This window comes from Varanus komodoensis, unplaced genomic scaffold, assembly GCF_004798865.1.
Source record: "Varanus komodoensis strain SLA01 unplaced genomic scaffold, ASM479886v1 scaffold13_3, whole genome shotgun sequence".
Classification (NCBI taxonomy): domain Eukaryota; kingdom Metazoa; phylum Chordata; class Lepidosauria; order Squamata; family Varanidae; genus Varanus; species Varanus komodoensis.
Genome location: NW_025335409.1, coordinates 6,258,274 through 6,273,024, shown reverse-complemented (window position 1 = coordinate 6,273,024; position 14,751 = coordinate 6,258,274). Strand labels below are relative to the sequence as shown.

At 42.4% G+C, this 14,751-nt stretch overlaps 1 protein-coding gene across 2 annotated transcripts in view; it reads right to left on the bottom strand.

Moving 5' to 3' along the window:
* The window catches only part of CERK (ceramide kinase), a 48,181-nt gene that overhangs the window by 4,920 nt on the left and 28,510 nt on the right, over window positions 1–14,751 (bottom strand). For both annotated transcript variants that reach the window (XM_044423444.1, XM_044423445.1), the window contains 7 exons: window positions 14,587–14,732; window positions 8,934–9,008; window positions 8,273–8,425; window positions 7,247–7,352; window positions 6,688–6,758; window positions 3,392–3,600; window positions 1,029–1,237 (listed from right to left, as the gene is read on the bottom strand). In XM_044423444.1, coding sequence (XP_044279379.1) covers window positions 1,029–1,237; window positions 3,392–3,600; window positions 6,688–6,758; window positions 7,247–7,352; window positions 8,273–8,425; window positions 8,934–9,008; window positions 14,587–14,732 — 969 coding nt within the window. The remainder of the gene's footprint in view (window positions 1–1,028; window positions 1,238–3,391; window positions 3,601–6,687; window positions 6,759–7,246; window positions 7,353–8,272; window positions 8,426–8,933; window positions 9,009–14,586; window positions 14,733–14,751) is intronic.

Below are 14,751 nucleotides of genomic sequence, written 5' to 3'. Positions count from 1 at the left end.
CAAATTGCACATATATGCAAACCTTTAGTTTGATGCTGTCTGTCTTTTAAAAGTGAAGTTAGCAAGACCTGAGGAGTTCTGATCAAGATTTGGACCACAGCACATTAGAAACATGTGAGATTGAGCCTCTTCCTCCTATACTGTTGTCCAATGAATTCCACCCCAACACACACACACACACACACACACACACACACACAGAGAGAGAGAGAGAGAGAGAGAGAGAGAGAGTGAGCGAGCGAGAGAGAGAGAGAGAGAGAGAGAGAGAGAGAGAGAGAGAGATGTGCTTTGCAGAGATGTTATTTGACATAGTAGATAGCCTGAAAATTTTGTGTGATGAAGCATGTTGTGAGTTCAGGTGAGGAGATTTAAAATGTGTCATTTACACCCAACCATCAGTTTTCTGTCTGTTGAAACTCAGAATAGTAGAATTGGAAGAGGCCATGAAGACCATCGAGTCCAACCCCCTGCTGTTGCAGAACACCATATTACACCATCCCACGCAGATGGCTGTCCATTTTCTTTTCGAATGTCTTTAGTGTGGGAGAGCCCGCCACCTCTCTAGCTGGTTCCATTGTCGTATTGCTCTGACAGTGGGGAAGCTTTTCCTGATGTTTAGCCTGAATCTAGGTTGCTGCAACTTGAATTGATTGTATCAGCAAGAGGAGATCTTGACCTTCCTCTTTGTGACACTGAGGTACATATAGAGTGATACCATGTCTCCCCCCACTCAGTCTTCTCTTCTCAAGGCTGAACATGCCCAGTTCCCTCAGTCTCTCCTCATAGGGCAGTGTTCATTTTTGTTGCCCTCCACTGGATCCTTTCTAATTTACCTACATCTTTCTTAAATCTTGGTGCCCAGAACTGGACACACTATTCCAGCTGAGGTCTGACTAGCGAGGAGTATAGAGGAACTACTGTTGTGGAAGCACCTTAACAAATCTGAAAGTCCTGCCAATGGAAGAACTGACGAGGGAATGAAACTCAGATGCCTTTCACATATATGTTTTGGAAAGGAAGATGCTCACTTGACTTCAATCGTTGAGCTATCTAGAGTTTCTCCATCGCAGTTCCACGTACTGTTGGGAAGCACACAGCAACAAGCAGGATGGTCTCTGCAGAACTGGCCGAAGTGTTTCTTCCGCGTACCCATGGGATCATTGTCGGCCTCTTCAAAATGCTTTGATGTGAACTGAAACTTCTTGATCCGATAAACCTCCACAAAGTCAAAGTCAAACTGCACAGGAATAACATGAGGTGATTTATTACATTCATTTCCTTAAAAATCACTGAAGATATGTCATTCCTTCTGTGAGTTTTCATTATTTACACACTTGGTCCTACAAATTGCAATCCGGCATAAAGTACATCCAGGGAATTGAGTTCAAAGGGCTTAAACACAAAGTCTACACTGGATTTTGACAATTACCTCTCAAGTACAAGACATGTTTCTTTATTGATTATTAATTAAACTGTATAGTTTGGATTCATAAATAAGATTCTACACAAGGCTGCATCTGGTTGCCATTATTTTCTCTATTAAGATATCAAAGACAGCTGTCTTTCTCTTTCTGTTACTTGCTAGATTGTGGTTTATACTACCACTACTACTACTACTAGCAAAAAGCCCAACAACTTTCATGAGCAGGTGATGAAAAGGTAATTTGTCATGGCTGGAGCAAGAGGAGGGGCCAGATCTCCCTTTTCAAAGCATAGCCGTAACCTGTTATCCAAAGCAGGAAGTTCCTTCCCCCGGTATTTCCTGAGCCCTGGACTCTGGAACGGACAAAAACACCTTGCCCACTTTTCTTGTAAAACTTGAGCTGCCTTCAGAAAGAAAAGGAAGGATATTGTTTTCTCTGTCACTCATGGTGAAAACTGAGACTGGGCCACTAGGTGGGTGGGTGGGTTTTACTCCCACTTCAACAGGATACCTAAAGGAACACCTTTATCCCTACATGCCCTCCCGCCCCCTAAGATTGGCAGCAGAGGCCCTCCTCCGGGAACTGTCTTTGAAAGAGGTCAGGAGACAGAGTACTCGGAGGAGGGTCTTCTCTGTGGTGGTGCCCCGACTATGGAATGCGCTCCCCAGAGAGGTCTGCCTGGCGCCGTCATTATATGTTTTTCGGTGCCAGGTCAAGACCTTTTTATATGGCCAATATTTTAACACATGGTAATTTAATTTATTTTAAATGATGCTCAGTGTGGAATAGTTAATTTATCTTATTTTATTGTAGTCTGAAATAATGTTGAAAGTCGTCCAGAGACGACAGTAATGGATGGCATTTTTTAAAAAATAAATAAACAGGGCAGTCCATTCCTTTTCCCGACAGGAATGAATGAATGGTGACCCTTATGATAAACCAAGGAAGACCTTGTGAATTGGGACATGACTGGGCTTGGGGCTAAAGATTTTAAGCTTCATAATTTCCTTGGCTGTATTTCTCTGCCATGTCTGGCTAGGATGGAAGGCTGCAAGCTGGCATTTATTAAGCTGCATCAGGGGACTTTACAAGTGCAAGAGAAATAAAACAAACAGAGAGGACATAGATGCATAACTGCATGATGCCCAGGTAGAGCACACTCGGATTTCTCCCTTCTGTGCAATTACCAGTTTTGAATGCTGGTTTTTAAAAAGAGGGAACAGTTGCAACCTGCCCCTCTAGTCCCCTTCTTCTGCATGTTCCTTGGACTTCATGCTCAAAAAGCATAGCAGTTATGCTCTGAGGATCGCTAGCTCTTGGTTTGGCAGGGAAGGGCTTTAAAAGTGTGCCCCTCTCTCCAGTATCGCAGCAGGTAGCCGGAAGGCAAGTATGTCTTGACCAGACAGGGAGATGAGCCAGGAAGCAGATGGATAGCCAGCCTGCTGGCAACACAAGGAAAGTGTGTCCGACTGAGAAGCCAAGCCAAAGTCAGGCACTTTATGGTCCAGGTGGGATCTTAGTCACCATTCCAATCACCCGATTCCTGCTGAGAAGCTAGTTGCAATATTGCTGTCTGTCTGTTCGCTGTGGGAGGGCAGCAGAAAAGAGGCCAGCTGCCCTTTTTTGGCAAGCTGCTCTGATACAGTACAGACAATCAAGTGCTTGGATCCCACTTCTGGAGTCCCTGGTTTAAGATGCAAAGTGCTTTAACAGAATGTCCCTCTGCTACCAATAACATTAATGGCATGGCAACCCAATTCAGAGGAGAAGCTGGCAACACCAATATAGTCAGGAAGAAATTTGAGATGTAAGCCTTGGCATTTCTGGAAAGCTAGGCTGTTAGCTGAACTTCTTGTAAAAGGCACAAAATGGATGTCCTGTCTCCCACACAAGCACAGTAAGCTGCATCACATTTGGCCTCCAGTCAACCCTTGAAGGTTGTATGGTTTTACAGAAAACATACGCACCTGATCGTCCTGGTTAGTGTGCCTTATGAGGTACCTTAGGAAATTGAACCGGGAGCATTTCCGAACTAGAATGAGGTCTGCAGAGCCATCTGCCAAGTGAGCAGCTGGTGAAAGGCCTTTAGGACTCCGTGGACAGGCACAACTTATGTTTGCTGCATTGATGGCTAGAAACTTTCCTCTAATAACCTTCCATTCTCCTTCTTCATCCCCTTGAAACATAAGCAAGTATACTTATGAAGTGTGTGTGTAGGGAGGAAACAAAGAAAGACCTGTCCTTGCTATGGTTTAAGCAAGTTTTAAGGCACTACTGAATGCGGATTCCATTGTGCACGCAATAAAATATGGCATATTTTATCAAATGTTAGGGTCATTAAAGAGACACTTAAAGTTTAAAAAATCATGCTTCACTGTGCATTTTTACATTATCTAAAGTAGAGTGCTTATAGAAAGCCATGCCTGTCTCTCTTTTTATTTGTTATAAATAAAAAGGAACAGAAGGAAAAACATAACATGAGGGGGGAAAGTAACAAAAGGATAAAAAGTTACCAAGGGAACCATGTTTGTCTCTTGAGTGTGTAAGTAGAAAAAAATATTTTATTAAAGGGCATTAATGCCTCTGTCTAGGAAAATGGGGGGCTTGGACATGGTTTACAGTGCAATCTTATACAAGTCTGTTCAAAATCAAGTGCCTCAGTCGCACTTAGTTAAGCGCTATATACAGGACTGCAGTCTTAAGGCACAAATTAATGCATTGATGGCTGGGGGATGCTAAACATTCTGCCTAAACATGTACAGGATCGTGGCCTTCCTTATCTAAGTAGTTAGTCAGAGCAGTCCGAGGAAAAGGCCTTCAGAACTCTATACTCAGAACTCCACAAGTGATGTCTGTACACATGTACATACATACTTCGGTAGTTGTTTCTGAAGAAAAACCCAGAAAGGGGAGATATTAAGAAGTCTGCCTGGCATTATTTTTTCTTTGAGGGCCTAGCTATACATCAGAGCAAACCAAAAAGAAATCTATCTCAGCCAAAGAAGAAAGAGCTCCCAGATCAATTGGGCTGGTGTAAAAAACCAAAATTGATAAAAGTAATATACAGCCTCTTTATAACTTTAAATGCCTTATACCAAATGTACCATTCAGATAAATTATATACAAAAATGGAAATCTGTGACTTTATATTATAGAAAACTTACAACTAACATAGGTTCTTTGATTTTTTTGTACTGAACAATATGATGGTTGTAAATTTGGTCCTGGGTCTGAGCAGAACAGTAGCAAAGCTTGTTCTTCCTTCTTCAACAACTGCTTAGTCAAGTGCATAAAGAAACATTTGGTACTGGAACGGCATATACAAACTTTAAATAAATAAAATAAAATACAAAGGGCACAGGCTACTTTGTGCTATATTCAGCTAGATGTCCTGCTCTTGCTATTGGCTTTACGTTGGTTTGCTCTGGGTGGGTCTGCAAGTATTGTTGCCATGTCTTAGAGCAGGAGGGCACGGCCTGTGGGCTGCACACAACCTGTGAGCCTGCAGGTGGCCCACCTACCTTTCCCTGCTGACCCTTCAACTTGCAAAGAAAAGGCCATTCCTCCAGCACGGCTATCAGCGATGCTGGCACAGCAACCGAGCTGGGACTGCAGGGGTTCCCCCCACAAACGGCTGCTTTTGCTGCTCTCCCACTGCTGATAGTTGCAAGAAGCAAACAACGCTGACTGCAGTTCCTAAGGCGGGTCTCAGTGACTTCTTCCTTCCTCCAAAAACCACAACACAGCTCACCACTCTGTGTGCCTGCATGTGTGTGCGCAGGAACATGTGCACACAGATGTGTGAGACAGAGAGGAAAGAACATGAGAGAATGTGATCTTGTAGTATATATAGAGACCCCACCTATGCCTGCAATACCCTAAGAGGTCCCTTTGCTTCATCTCTCAGTGGTGGAGTGGGTTTGGAAATAAGAATTCTGAGCTAACCAAAAAAAAAAAAAAAACCCTCAGATTGGTCTGCACATACACCCTTAGGTCTGGGAGGTTTTTATAGTAGGGAACTGTTTTAATCTCAGGGGCCTGGTCCAGCCTGGGCACCTCACTTTGAGAGTATTTAGGAATCAAGAAAAACATCTGTGTCGAAAATGATATCCAGTTGAATACCATGATTCAGTTATAGATAGGGAAAAAACGTATGTTCTCCCTCTCTGTGGCCATATTGGTTCCTTGAGCAGACCAGGGATGTTGCCTGGGCAAGTGATATGTCAATTCCTCTCTCTGGCTAGTCCAAAGTCTGTCAGTATGCATGCAGGTTCTGCCCCCTGGCCCCACTTCCTGGGAGTAAAGCTGTTTTGGTAAGGCAGTTTTGTTCTCACAGCTCAAGCCGTTCTTATCAGCAGAATGACAGGACAAGGCAATCCAGGGCTATCATTCCTGGTGCTCTTCTTATAAAGCTGAGGGCCAAAAGACCTTGGCGTGCCTTCAAGAAACTGTACTGGTGTTTGCACAATGGAAAACTTTATTATATCACCTGTTGAACCTTAATAACCTCCTCACCATTCTTCCAGTACAGCCCATGCAACACGGAAGATAAGCATTAAAAACTGATTCATCAAACTAGATCAAACTGCTCTTAAAGCTCCAGGGGCCAGCTCAGAACTTGACACAACTACATGGAAACTAGAAAGAGAAGGTATTTTAGTATCCATTTCATAATGATATAACAACAACTTGGGTTGTTTCCCCCCCTTCTTTGCATTATGCCTCTGTACTTTAAATAGAGACATCGGATTGGAGGTAGACTGAGTTAACTGCTCTTTTGTCCCACTGATTTCAGTACAAGGTATGTTCCACTAGCTTTCAGTACAATTCAGTCAATGTTTACTGGAAAGTAAGCCCCACTGAGCTGAGGCGAATTTATCCTCAGGTAAGCGTGTATAGGACTGTAGAGGGATTCAATCCAAACCATTTAGTCTGGATCCAACTCATTTTAAGTTGAATGCACTGTGCTTGGTTATAAACTGGGAAATGAAATAAATTTTAGGTGTCCTGTAACTTCAGCTATGGATCACCACTTATATGGAATGATCACTACAAGTGATTGACAGAAAAGTATAATTCCGAATAAAGCCCATTTGGCCAGAAACCCATTGCAGTTTCCTATTGGCTTCTGGTTTAATTAAGTCACTCCTCATCGAAATTTAAAATCTGTCCTGATATTCATCATGCATAAAATACACACAATAGAGGTTAAATGAGCAATTCTACCTATTAGGGGCTGCATTTCTATGTAGAATAAAATTACCTTTAATTTCCTTTCCATATTTCCGCTTTTCTTTTTCCAGCTGTTGTTTACTTTGCTTGCAAATACGACACCTAAAGGTAAAAAAAATGCAGACATCTTTCATGCAGTCAAAACTGAGAAACTGGACAGTTCATCAAGATTTCTTTCATGGGAAGAGCAATCTGATGGTCTTGCCAGTGTCTGGCAAAGCACAGGATAATCTGGTTTCCCAGATCCAAGGCGGAATTCCAACCTCAGATCCACACTCCAACCATACTTCCTTGCCATCTCTGCTGATGCAGAAAGAACTGCACTGGCTGCTTCTCCGCGGTCAGGGGAACCAGGGAGGAGGAACGCTTTTTCCACAAAGAACCGCATTCTTGGGGGAAATCTGCTGGGGACCACATGGCCTCTTGAGCCACCAGAGAGCATGGCCACAGTCATGCTGAACTGTAGGCGACTCTCCTGGTCTTGATCGAAGTTGAGCAATTGGGTGCTCTGTTTAGGATCTACTCCTTAGCACAGCTACTTTGGGGAGTCACATCTGTTCAAGCATCATGTATAATTTTACTTGGCCTACCCAGTTCTGCAGTACTTTTTATCTCTTGGAGATCCCACAGTGTGTGATGCCAGCAGGAAAGATATTGTTCCTTCATAATAATGATGGGAAAGAAAGGTCTTGATACCTTTGAGGAGAAGAATTAAGCAATCATTTAATTCTTGTAAATTAACACATAAGGTACGTTTCTATCAATTCTGCAAACTGGCTTTCCACATTCTCATCACTTTGCCATCCCTTTGTGCTTCCTTCCCCTCCAACATTCACCCACAGAAAGACCAATTAAAAGGCAGCTTTTTAGTGCCATTACACGTAATCCTTATCCACTTTCCCTGTCCTGATTTTCCACTTCAGCACTCAACTTTGGGGACTCTTCCTTAGATGAAGTTTCCTTTCCTCCCCTGCAGGAGTCACAACTAAAGCCATTTGTTTTCTGATACCGAAGTTCTTTTGCCATTAAAACAAATTCATTAATAGGGAATGCTGTGCCTGCAAAACTTCTTGCCATGAAGCTGCTTAAAGTAGGGGAGAACTTGTGGCCCAACAACTGGATACAACTGGAGTATTAGCCTACAACTCCCATGATCCATCACCACTGGCAACTCCCTGTGTTAAATGCCAGGTGACAAGGAAAGGTATCAGGATGAGCGATGGTAGATGAAGAGGTGGAAGTCATTGTATGGAAACAGAAGCATGGATGCAGGCACACGCAGAAACAGCCTACTGTTCGAAAATGTAACCCTTGATTACCTCACAGCTCCTGCAGCTACAATCCTACTAGGTTAGAACTTCCAGGATTTTGGTTGGGCAAAGCTGGGAGCTGCAGAACTTCTTTTCTGCCTAAACATACTTACAGTGTGCCCTTAAATTGCCATAATTTGACAAAAATAGGATTTTTAAAAAAGGTTTACTGGCTATGATGTGAGCCGCCCCGAGGCTTCGGCGAATGGGGCGGCATAAAAATGTTTTAATAAATAAAATAAATAAATATAATTACTGGTAGGTTAACAGAAAAGGAAGAATGGAGTAAAACTAAACAAATGTTACCTGCGAAGTCATATCTGGCAGGACCCATCCAGCGCTTCTCTTCACTGTCTTTTAATACATCTCCGTAAAAACCATAACCCAATAGTGACACACAGTATTTCAGAAATGTATTATTGCGATGCACTGAAGAGACATCCAGAGGCTGAGTGTCTCCTGTTGACAAGGGACATTTGAGATGATTGGAAGGCTGCACTAGGTGCAGGTAAAGTAGGTAGCTATTTTTGTATTTATTCCTCACCCACTGAACTGGGCCTGGGGCATTGTTGTGTGGTCAGTGAGGACGTGGCCATGAGCTGAAGAGTGACAGGATGCGAAGATCAATTCCTCTGCTGCCCATCCACAGCCTTCCCTCAACTCCACCCTGTTTGAGTCATTCTAGCAGTATTTCTTTGCTGGCAGAATGGGTTTGTCGGCAGAATGTTCTGCTGGCACATCAGCCATGCCGACCAGGTATCTCCATCAGTGAAGCAAGGCTTCTCCCACATCCCACAGGTTTTACAGAAGGCATTACTCGCTCACAAAGTTGCTCTGATAGTATGGGTTGCAGTAAATCTTTAGGTAACTAGCATTGACTGGCTGTAGATTGCACTTGGCACTTGCTTAGCATCTAGATGCTAACAGACTTTACAGCAAGGTGATAAATTAAGAGTTGGACACTTACCCACAATGATATGTAATGCTGACGTTACTGGATCATTGATGCCAACTGTTGCATAACATATGCAATCCGTTGAACCTGAAAAGATGAGTAAGCCCTTACTTTGGCTCGAAGTTGACAGCATGGTGAAGATACATAAGCAGAACAGTGATTTTTTCTTTTGTGATCACCTCTTGCCATTCTTCACCTTGCCAGTACTACACCTTCTCAAATGGCAACTATGTTCACAAAGATATCAGGGTAGATGGGTTAGTTCATACAGGCTTTTGGCTGCTTTATACAGCGGTTTCATTGCGATGTCTAGGGCAATGTAATTTGCATGTGCCAGGCAGGTGCATCTTGTTAGTTTCTGTGCAGAAAACCATGGTTTGGTTTATGCGAGATAATCGAAGCTTTCAGAAGGGGACACTCTCCTCTAGCCGTGTAAATTGCTACTTGTATGGCTGCCTGTGGCGCCTAAGAATGACTTCAGGTGATCAGTCAGGAAGACTAAAAGCTTACTTTCCCATTTAAACCACAGATCAGTATTGCAGGCAGGCAGTGACCCTTTTTATGGTCTGGTAACTCTTTCCAGGCTTATCTGCAAGGCTACTCCATTCCCTTCCAGCCCAGTGATTCTCATTTACTGATGTCAATTTTACAGCCCTGTACAAGGTGCTTTGAAATGAGACCTGTATGGTGACTTAGGGCATGCTCCCTTAAGAGCATGAAAGCTCAGTAAAAAGTAATTCTGCTCGTTTCAGTGAGTCCTGTACAATCAACTCTCTCAGTAGACTGTGGGGTGTAGATTTCCCATAGTCTTACTTTGTTTTGACTATAAACTTCTCCTTCTATTGACTTGCCTCTTATTCTATCAAAACTACGTTTATTCTAAAGAGTAAGTATGCCCACTATCCTACAAATAATCACTTCTTATTTCAATAGCTCCATGATCTTTAAAACTATAGTTACCGGGAGCTGACTTGGCTAAAACAGTACCCACACATTATTTGTGCTGATGTCATTTGTGATGAACTACCAGAACTGCAAATTGGAAAATCTTTCAAACTGTTAAGCATTGTTAGGTTCTGGGCTGACCCCCCGCCCCCGGCCCAGGTTAGCCATTGATCTAACTTAGACAGGAAGGTCTATAAAAGGCTTGCTGTTTGGGCTGGGATCTTGCCTGAGCAACATGATCTTCATGGCTCTGGTGAGTTTCTACATGATCCACGGCTCTGGTTCAGTTGTGGCCAGGAGAATTTTTATGAACACTGGAAGTAATTTTAATTAAGTGTTCCAGCTACTGAATGGAAATCTAAATGTCAGCTGTTAAAACAGTGGTATACTGAAAGACTAAACAATGTTGGAAAGAAGTAAGCCAGTGATTTCTTAAGTATAAAATGCAAGGAGAGAGTAGGTATGTTACTGTAAATATCCAGCATTTGGTGAAAGACAACACTCTCAGGACAGAACCCACAATCCTGATCTAATTTTCTGAATGTCTGAAAACAGATTATATTCCCTCTATTTCTTGAACGAACACCAGGTAAATCTGACTATTCCACTGAGATTATTTGTCAACATTCACCGGTGGCTCTCTGAAGTCTGACATTTATGTCTTTTGTCTTGGGACCACTAGTTTTCACATGTGAATGTCAGGATTCACAAATATTCAGATACTCAGTGAAGTGTCTCAGTTCATGATAATGGATTTGGCACAGCCCAATTCAGAATGTTCTTCATTTCAATCCAGAAAACAGGAAAGACCCGTCTGTCTGTCTGTCTGTCTGTCTGTCTGTCTGTCTGTCTCTTACTCTCTTCTGCTAACCATTTTATGCAGTCTGACAGCTAAACATAGTTGTTTTCTTTCCCCTGTCTGTATGATAACACAGGCAGAAAGGTCAATGCAATGTTTCTAGACAGGTGTAGAAAGAAATTGATCCATTGTTACAGAGCTGCTTTGGAAAACCTTTTACTAAACTGAAACCATTTGCCAAAAGTAGAACAAAAGAATCAGGCTTTTAATGTGTGTTTTAGCAAAACTCTGATTTGTCAGGCAGATAGGTGGGATAAGAGAATAGACTGAATAGTTGGGGTCACTCTTGATGCGGTGTGACAAACAAATAATCTACAAATGAATTAACATCATAGTAGAGTCAAGAGGATGCTTCTGACCCAGACAGAACAAGTCAACATCATAACTGGATGAACCAGCAAAAAACTGACTTAATTGGATTGCCTGTTGGTTTGGATATTTCTACCCGTTCAGTAAAAGCTAAAAATTCATAATGGGGCTCTAGCAATGGAAATGGGTTTTCAGGCAACAAAAGGGAGGGTCAAATTGTTGGCGAAATAATTTTATAGTTATTTTTTTGCAGAAGTAAAGCCTATTGAAAGCAGACTTCAATTCAGTGGTTACTTTCTACATCTTATGACCTAGCAGCCCTACCAATCCCTTTGCCCTGGATACTTATGGACTGTAATACAGTAACTCATTTTTGAGGCAAGGACCAACCTGCAAATATAAGGAAAGATATCCCAAGCGATCGGATGAGAGATGCAAGTTTCAATGCTGAAAAACAGTTTGGTCCTGGTGTATTTTAAGACCTGCTCAAAGGGTAAATTAATATCCACAGAAAGTGCTCACAAAGGTACTGGGGAGCAAGTGCACCTCACCATGCATTTTTAAAAAATGGTGCTACGATTTCACCAGCCTTCTGGAAGCAACTGTTTCTTTCTGCAGCCCACAGTCCATCACTGACTAGGATACCTGCAGATAGCAAAAGGTGAGGTATAGGCAGTGAGACAGAGTGTGAAAGCTGCTGAGATGGGCACTACTCCAACTCTCTCCTTCTAGTCACATGCCTGTTAGCTGGCAGCCAATGCTCCAGGTTTCAGAAGGAGAAGGAAAGATAGGAAAGTGCATTCATTGGCCCACCAGGACCAGCTGAAGTGTAGGCTATTGTTGCTGGCTGCACTAGTTTCCTTCCTTTTTTAATAAAGGCAGGAAGATGGCCCCAGCTGAACAAAATGAAAACACGTCGCTCTGCATTTCAGACATTATAGCCCCTTTAGCACGTGTGCTAGGGAGAGGGACATAATCTGAATCCTCCAGGAAACTAAGAGCTTGTGCTAGGGTTCTCTTTTTCCTTCTTGCAATAGAGAAGCATTGCTGAAAGGGCTTGAGAGACGGGCCAGTATATAAATGACCTATGGGAAGCTTTGCAAATCACAAACCATTGCCCACACATATATTTCCCTGCATGTCTGACCATCTGCAGCTTCCCGGTGTGTTTAAGCAGCAAAATATACAACTTTGCAATGTGTTTTTCTACACAGACTTATTCCCTGTACAAAAAGTGTTAATGAGTTAAGGCCCCTGAGAGACGTACTGGCACATGCTGCTGGCGATGCTGCTGCCTGACAAGCCTAGTGTAAGATAAATCGAGAGCCAAATGAGTAGAAAACTAACAATTCCTCACACCATGTAAAGAGAAGTACTTGGGAATTTGCCTCAGTAGTTGCCTTTCACTTGCATTGCTACTATCCAGGTTAATGCTGGAAATATGCTCACTTGTATATCTTTCCCTTTCCCACAGTCCTTTGCAAAATTCCATCTCAATGCATGGTTTTGAGAAGGAAGGTGTTGCTGGAGGAGAGGGAAAAGAAAGACCAAAGGGACAAGGACCTAGTTCTCACTGGAGTAGTAACTGTCTGGACTATATCCACCTCCCACTACAAGTGAAGGCTTAATAACCAAACGCTCATTCATATGAAAAAAAATCCCTTCAGATGGAAAACTAGATGTTAGGCAAAGGGTCCAGCCTAGCCTGTTCACCCAGATACAAACATTTTAATATGCAAGGGTGTTTTTTTCCTGTATGGAGTATTCCAAGTCACATGAGGGGCCATTTGTACTTCTGATAATGCAGCCCAAGCACAGATAAGCCACCCCTGTGAGGACTAGGCCAAAATGGCCTACCGAATAAATAGCTAGCCAACTCAGTAATGAGCAAGGAGGACTCCTTAGCTGAAGCAAGTTGCCAACTTCTTTAAAATAACAAAGTTCACTACCACAGTCACCCAAACTCTCACTGGTTCTGTGTTAATCTACATACTGCATGTATATGGTATTTAAAGTGAGAGGGATGGTGCTATATACGTAAGTAAGCATATGAGTGTACGCAAACAGCTGTTTAGAGTCTAAATGACACCACTGTAATGCATCATGTGGGGTGACTTTTAAAAGGTGGCTTGGAAGCTGCACTCAATCCAAATGCAGCTGCAGACTGCCTGGGTACTGTGACCACATTTGCCTCTGCTTTGCCAACTGCACCCATTCCTCGTCTGTTTCTGGGCTAAGTTCAAAGCCCTGTTTTTGAGATGCACCACCCTTCTTGGTTTGGGACTGAGATACCTGAAGCACATTTCTCCTTATCTGCCTGCATACAGAGTACAATCTTCAACTGAAGCCCTTCTTTGGGTGTCCCTATCATCAGAAATTCAAGGAACTATCCTATTTGTTCCTATTTTAGCATAACTTTTTGTTGTAAGCTGCCCCAAGACTTTTCAATAGTGGAGTATTTAAATAGCAGTCCAATCCTATACATGTGTACTTAAGAAGCCTTACTCCCAGGTTAGGTATAAGATTGCAGCCTAAACGAAAATGTAGACTGGTCCTTGAGAAGATTTTTTACAATTTAAACGGACTTCTATAGCAAGAGTGGCAAAAAGTGTGAACTAATCACACCAGGACAGGAGTCCCTTCTTTCAGGTGAATTCTAACAGGACATTCACTATGTAAATTGAACTTGACACACACACAAGTTCTACAAACAAACCTTGCCTTTACATACAAATTGAAGAATTTGTTCTTGAAAGAAGCAACAATCTTGCAAAATGCTTATCAAGGTTGGTAATAAACCATGAAGGATGGGATACTGCTAAGTCTTCAGAAAGGACACCATGAAACTTTTAAGCCAAAACAACCCAATCCTATGAATCCTCTTCATCAACATTATGGTAAATACTGGCTAGCATTCCGACTCTGCTTATGAACTATAAATACTTCCTTCCTGTTCATTAAGGAGAACAGTGACACAGGACTGTTGCTTTTCCTGGTTTCAGGATTCTGGGATCATCTTTCTACCCCACATAAACCTCTTGTGGAGTAAAGTGACCTATTCAAAAGCACTGAGACAGCATCCTTGGAACCCCATGAAGATTTGATTGCTTTACATACTTTGTATAGTTGAAACCATGTTGTGCTACAACAGGGTGACCATTCGCATGTATAATTAACATGCAGAAGGAAAGTAGGACCATATTTCCGGGCTTCAACTCCTGACCTCCATGAATTCATCTGAACCTGTACACAGGTAGCGTCATTCATAGGTTTGTGGAACACACAGAGGCTGAGCTGGGCTGAGACGGCCAGTGGGTTCAGTCCTATTTCCCATTTTTTTTTCCATGCTCACCTCTACATAGAAGCACAAGTCCAGCACAATGTTTTCTCAGTTAGGCACCTTATTATCTACTGAGGTTCCTACAGAAACATATTTTGTCCCACATAAACAGTCCATCTTGTTCTCCAAAACATACAGTTCAGCTTAATTTTGATGAATTAAGAATAAGAATAAAAGTGCATGATGGAAAGTAATTGTATTGCAATTCTTACCCGCAGGGATTATGCCAACTCTGATATCGCACTGGACTAATGGTGCTTTGGGATTATTTTGATCTATGCCAGAGTCTTTCTGCGTTCTTCCAATCAGACCATGCACCACTTCACTGAACATTCCATCCCCACCAACACAAACAACACTGCCGGAAAATACACAAA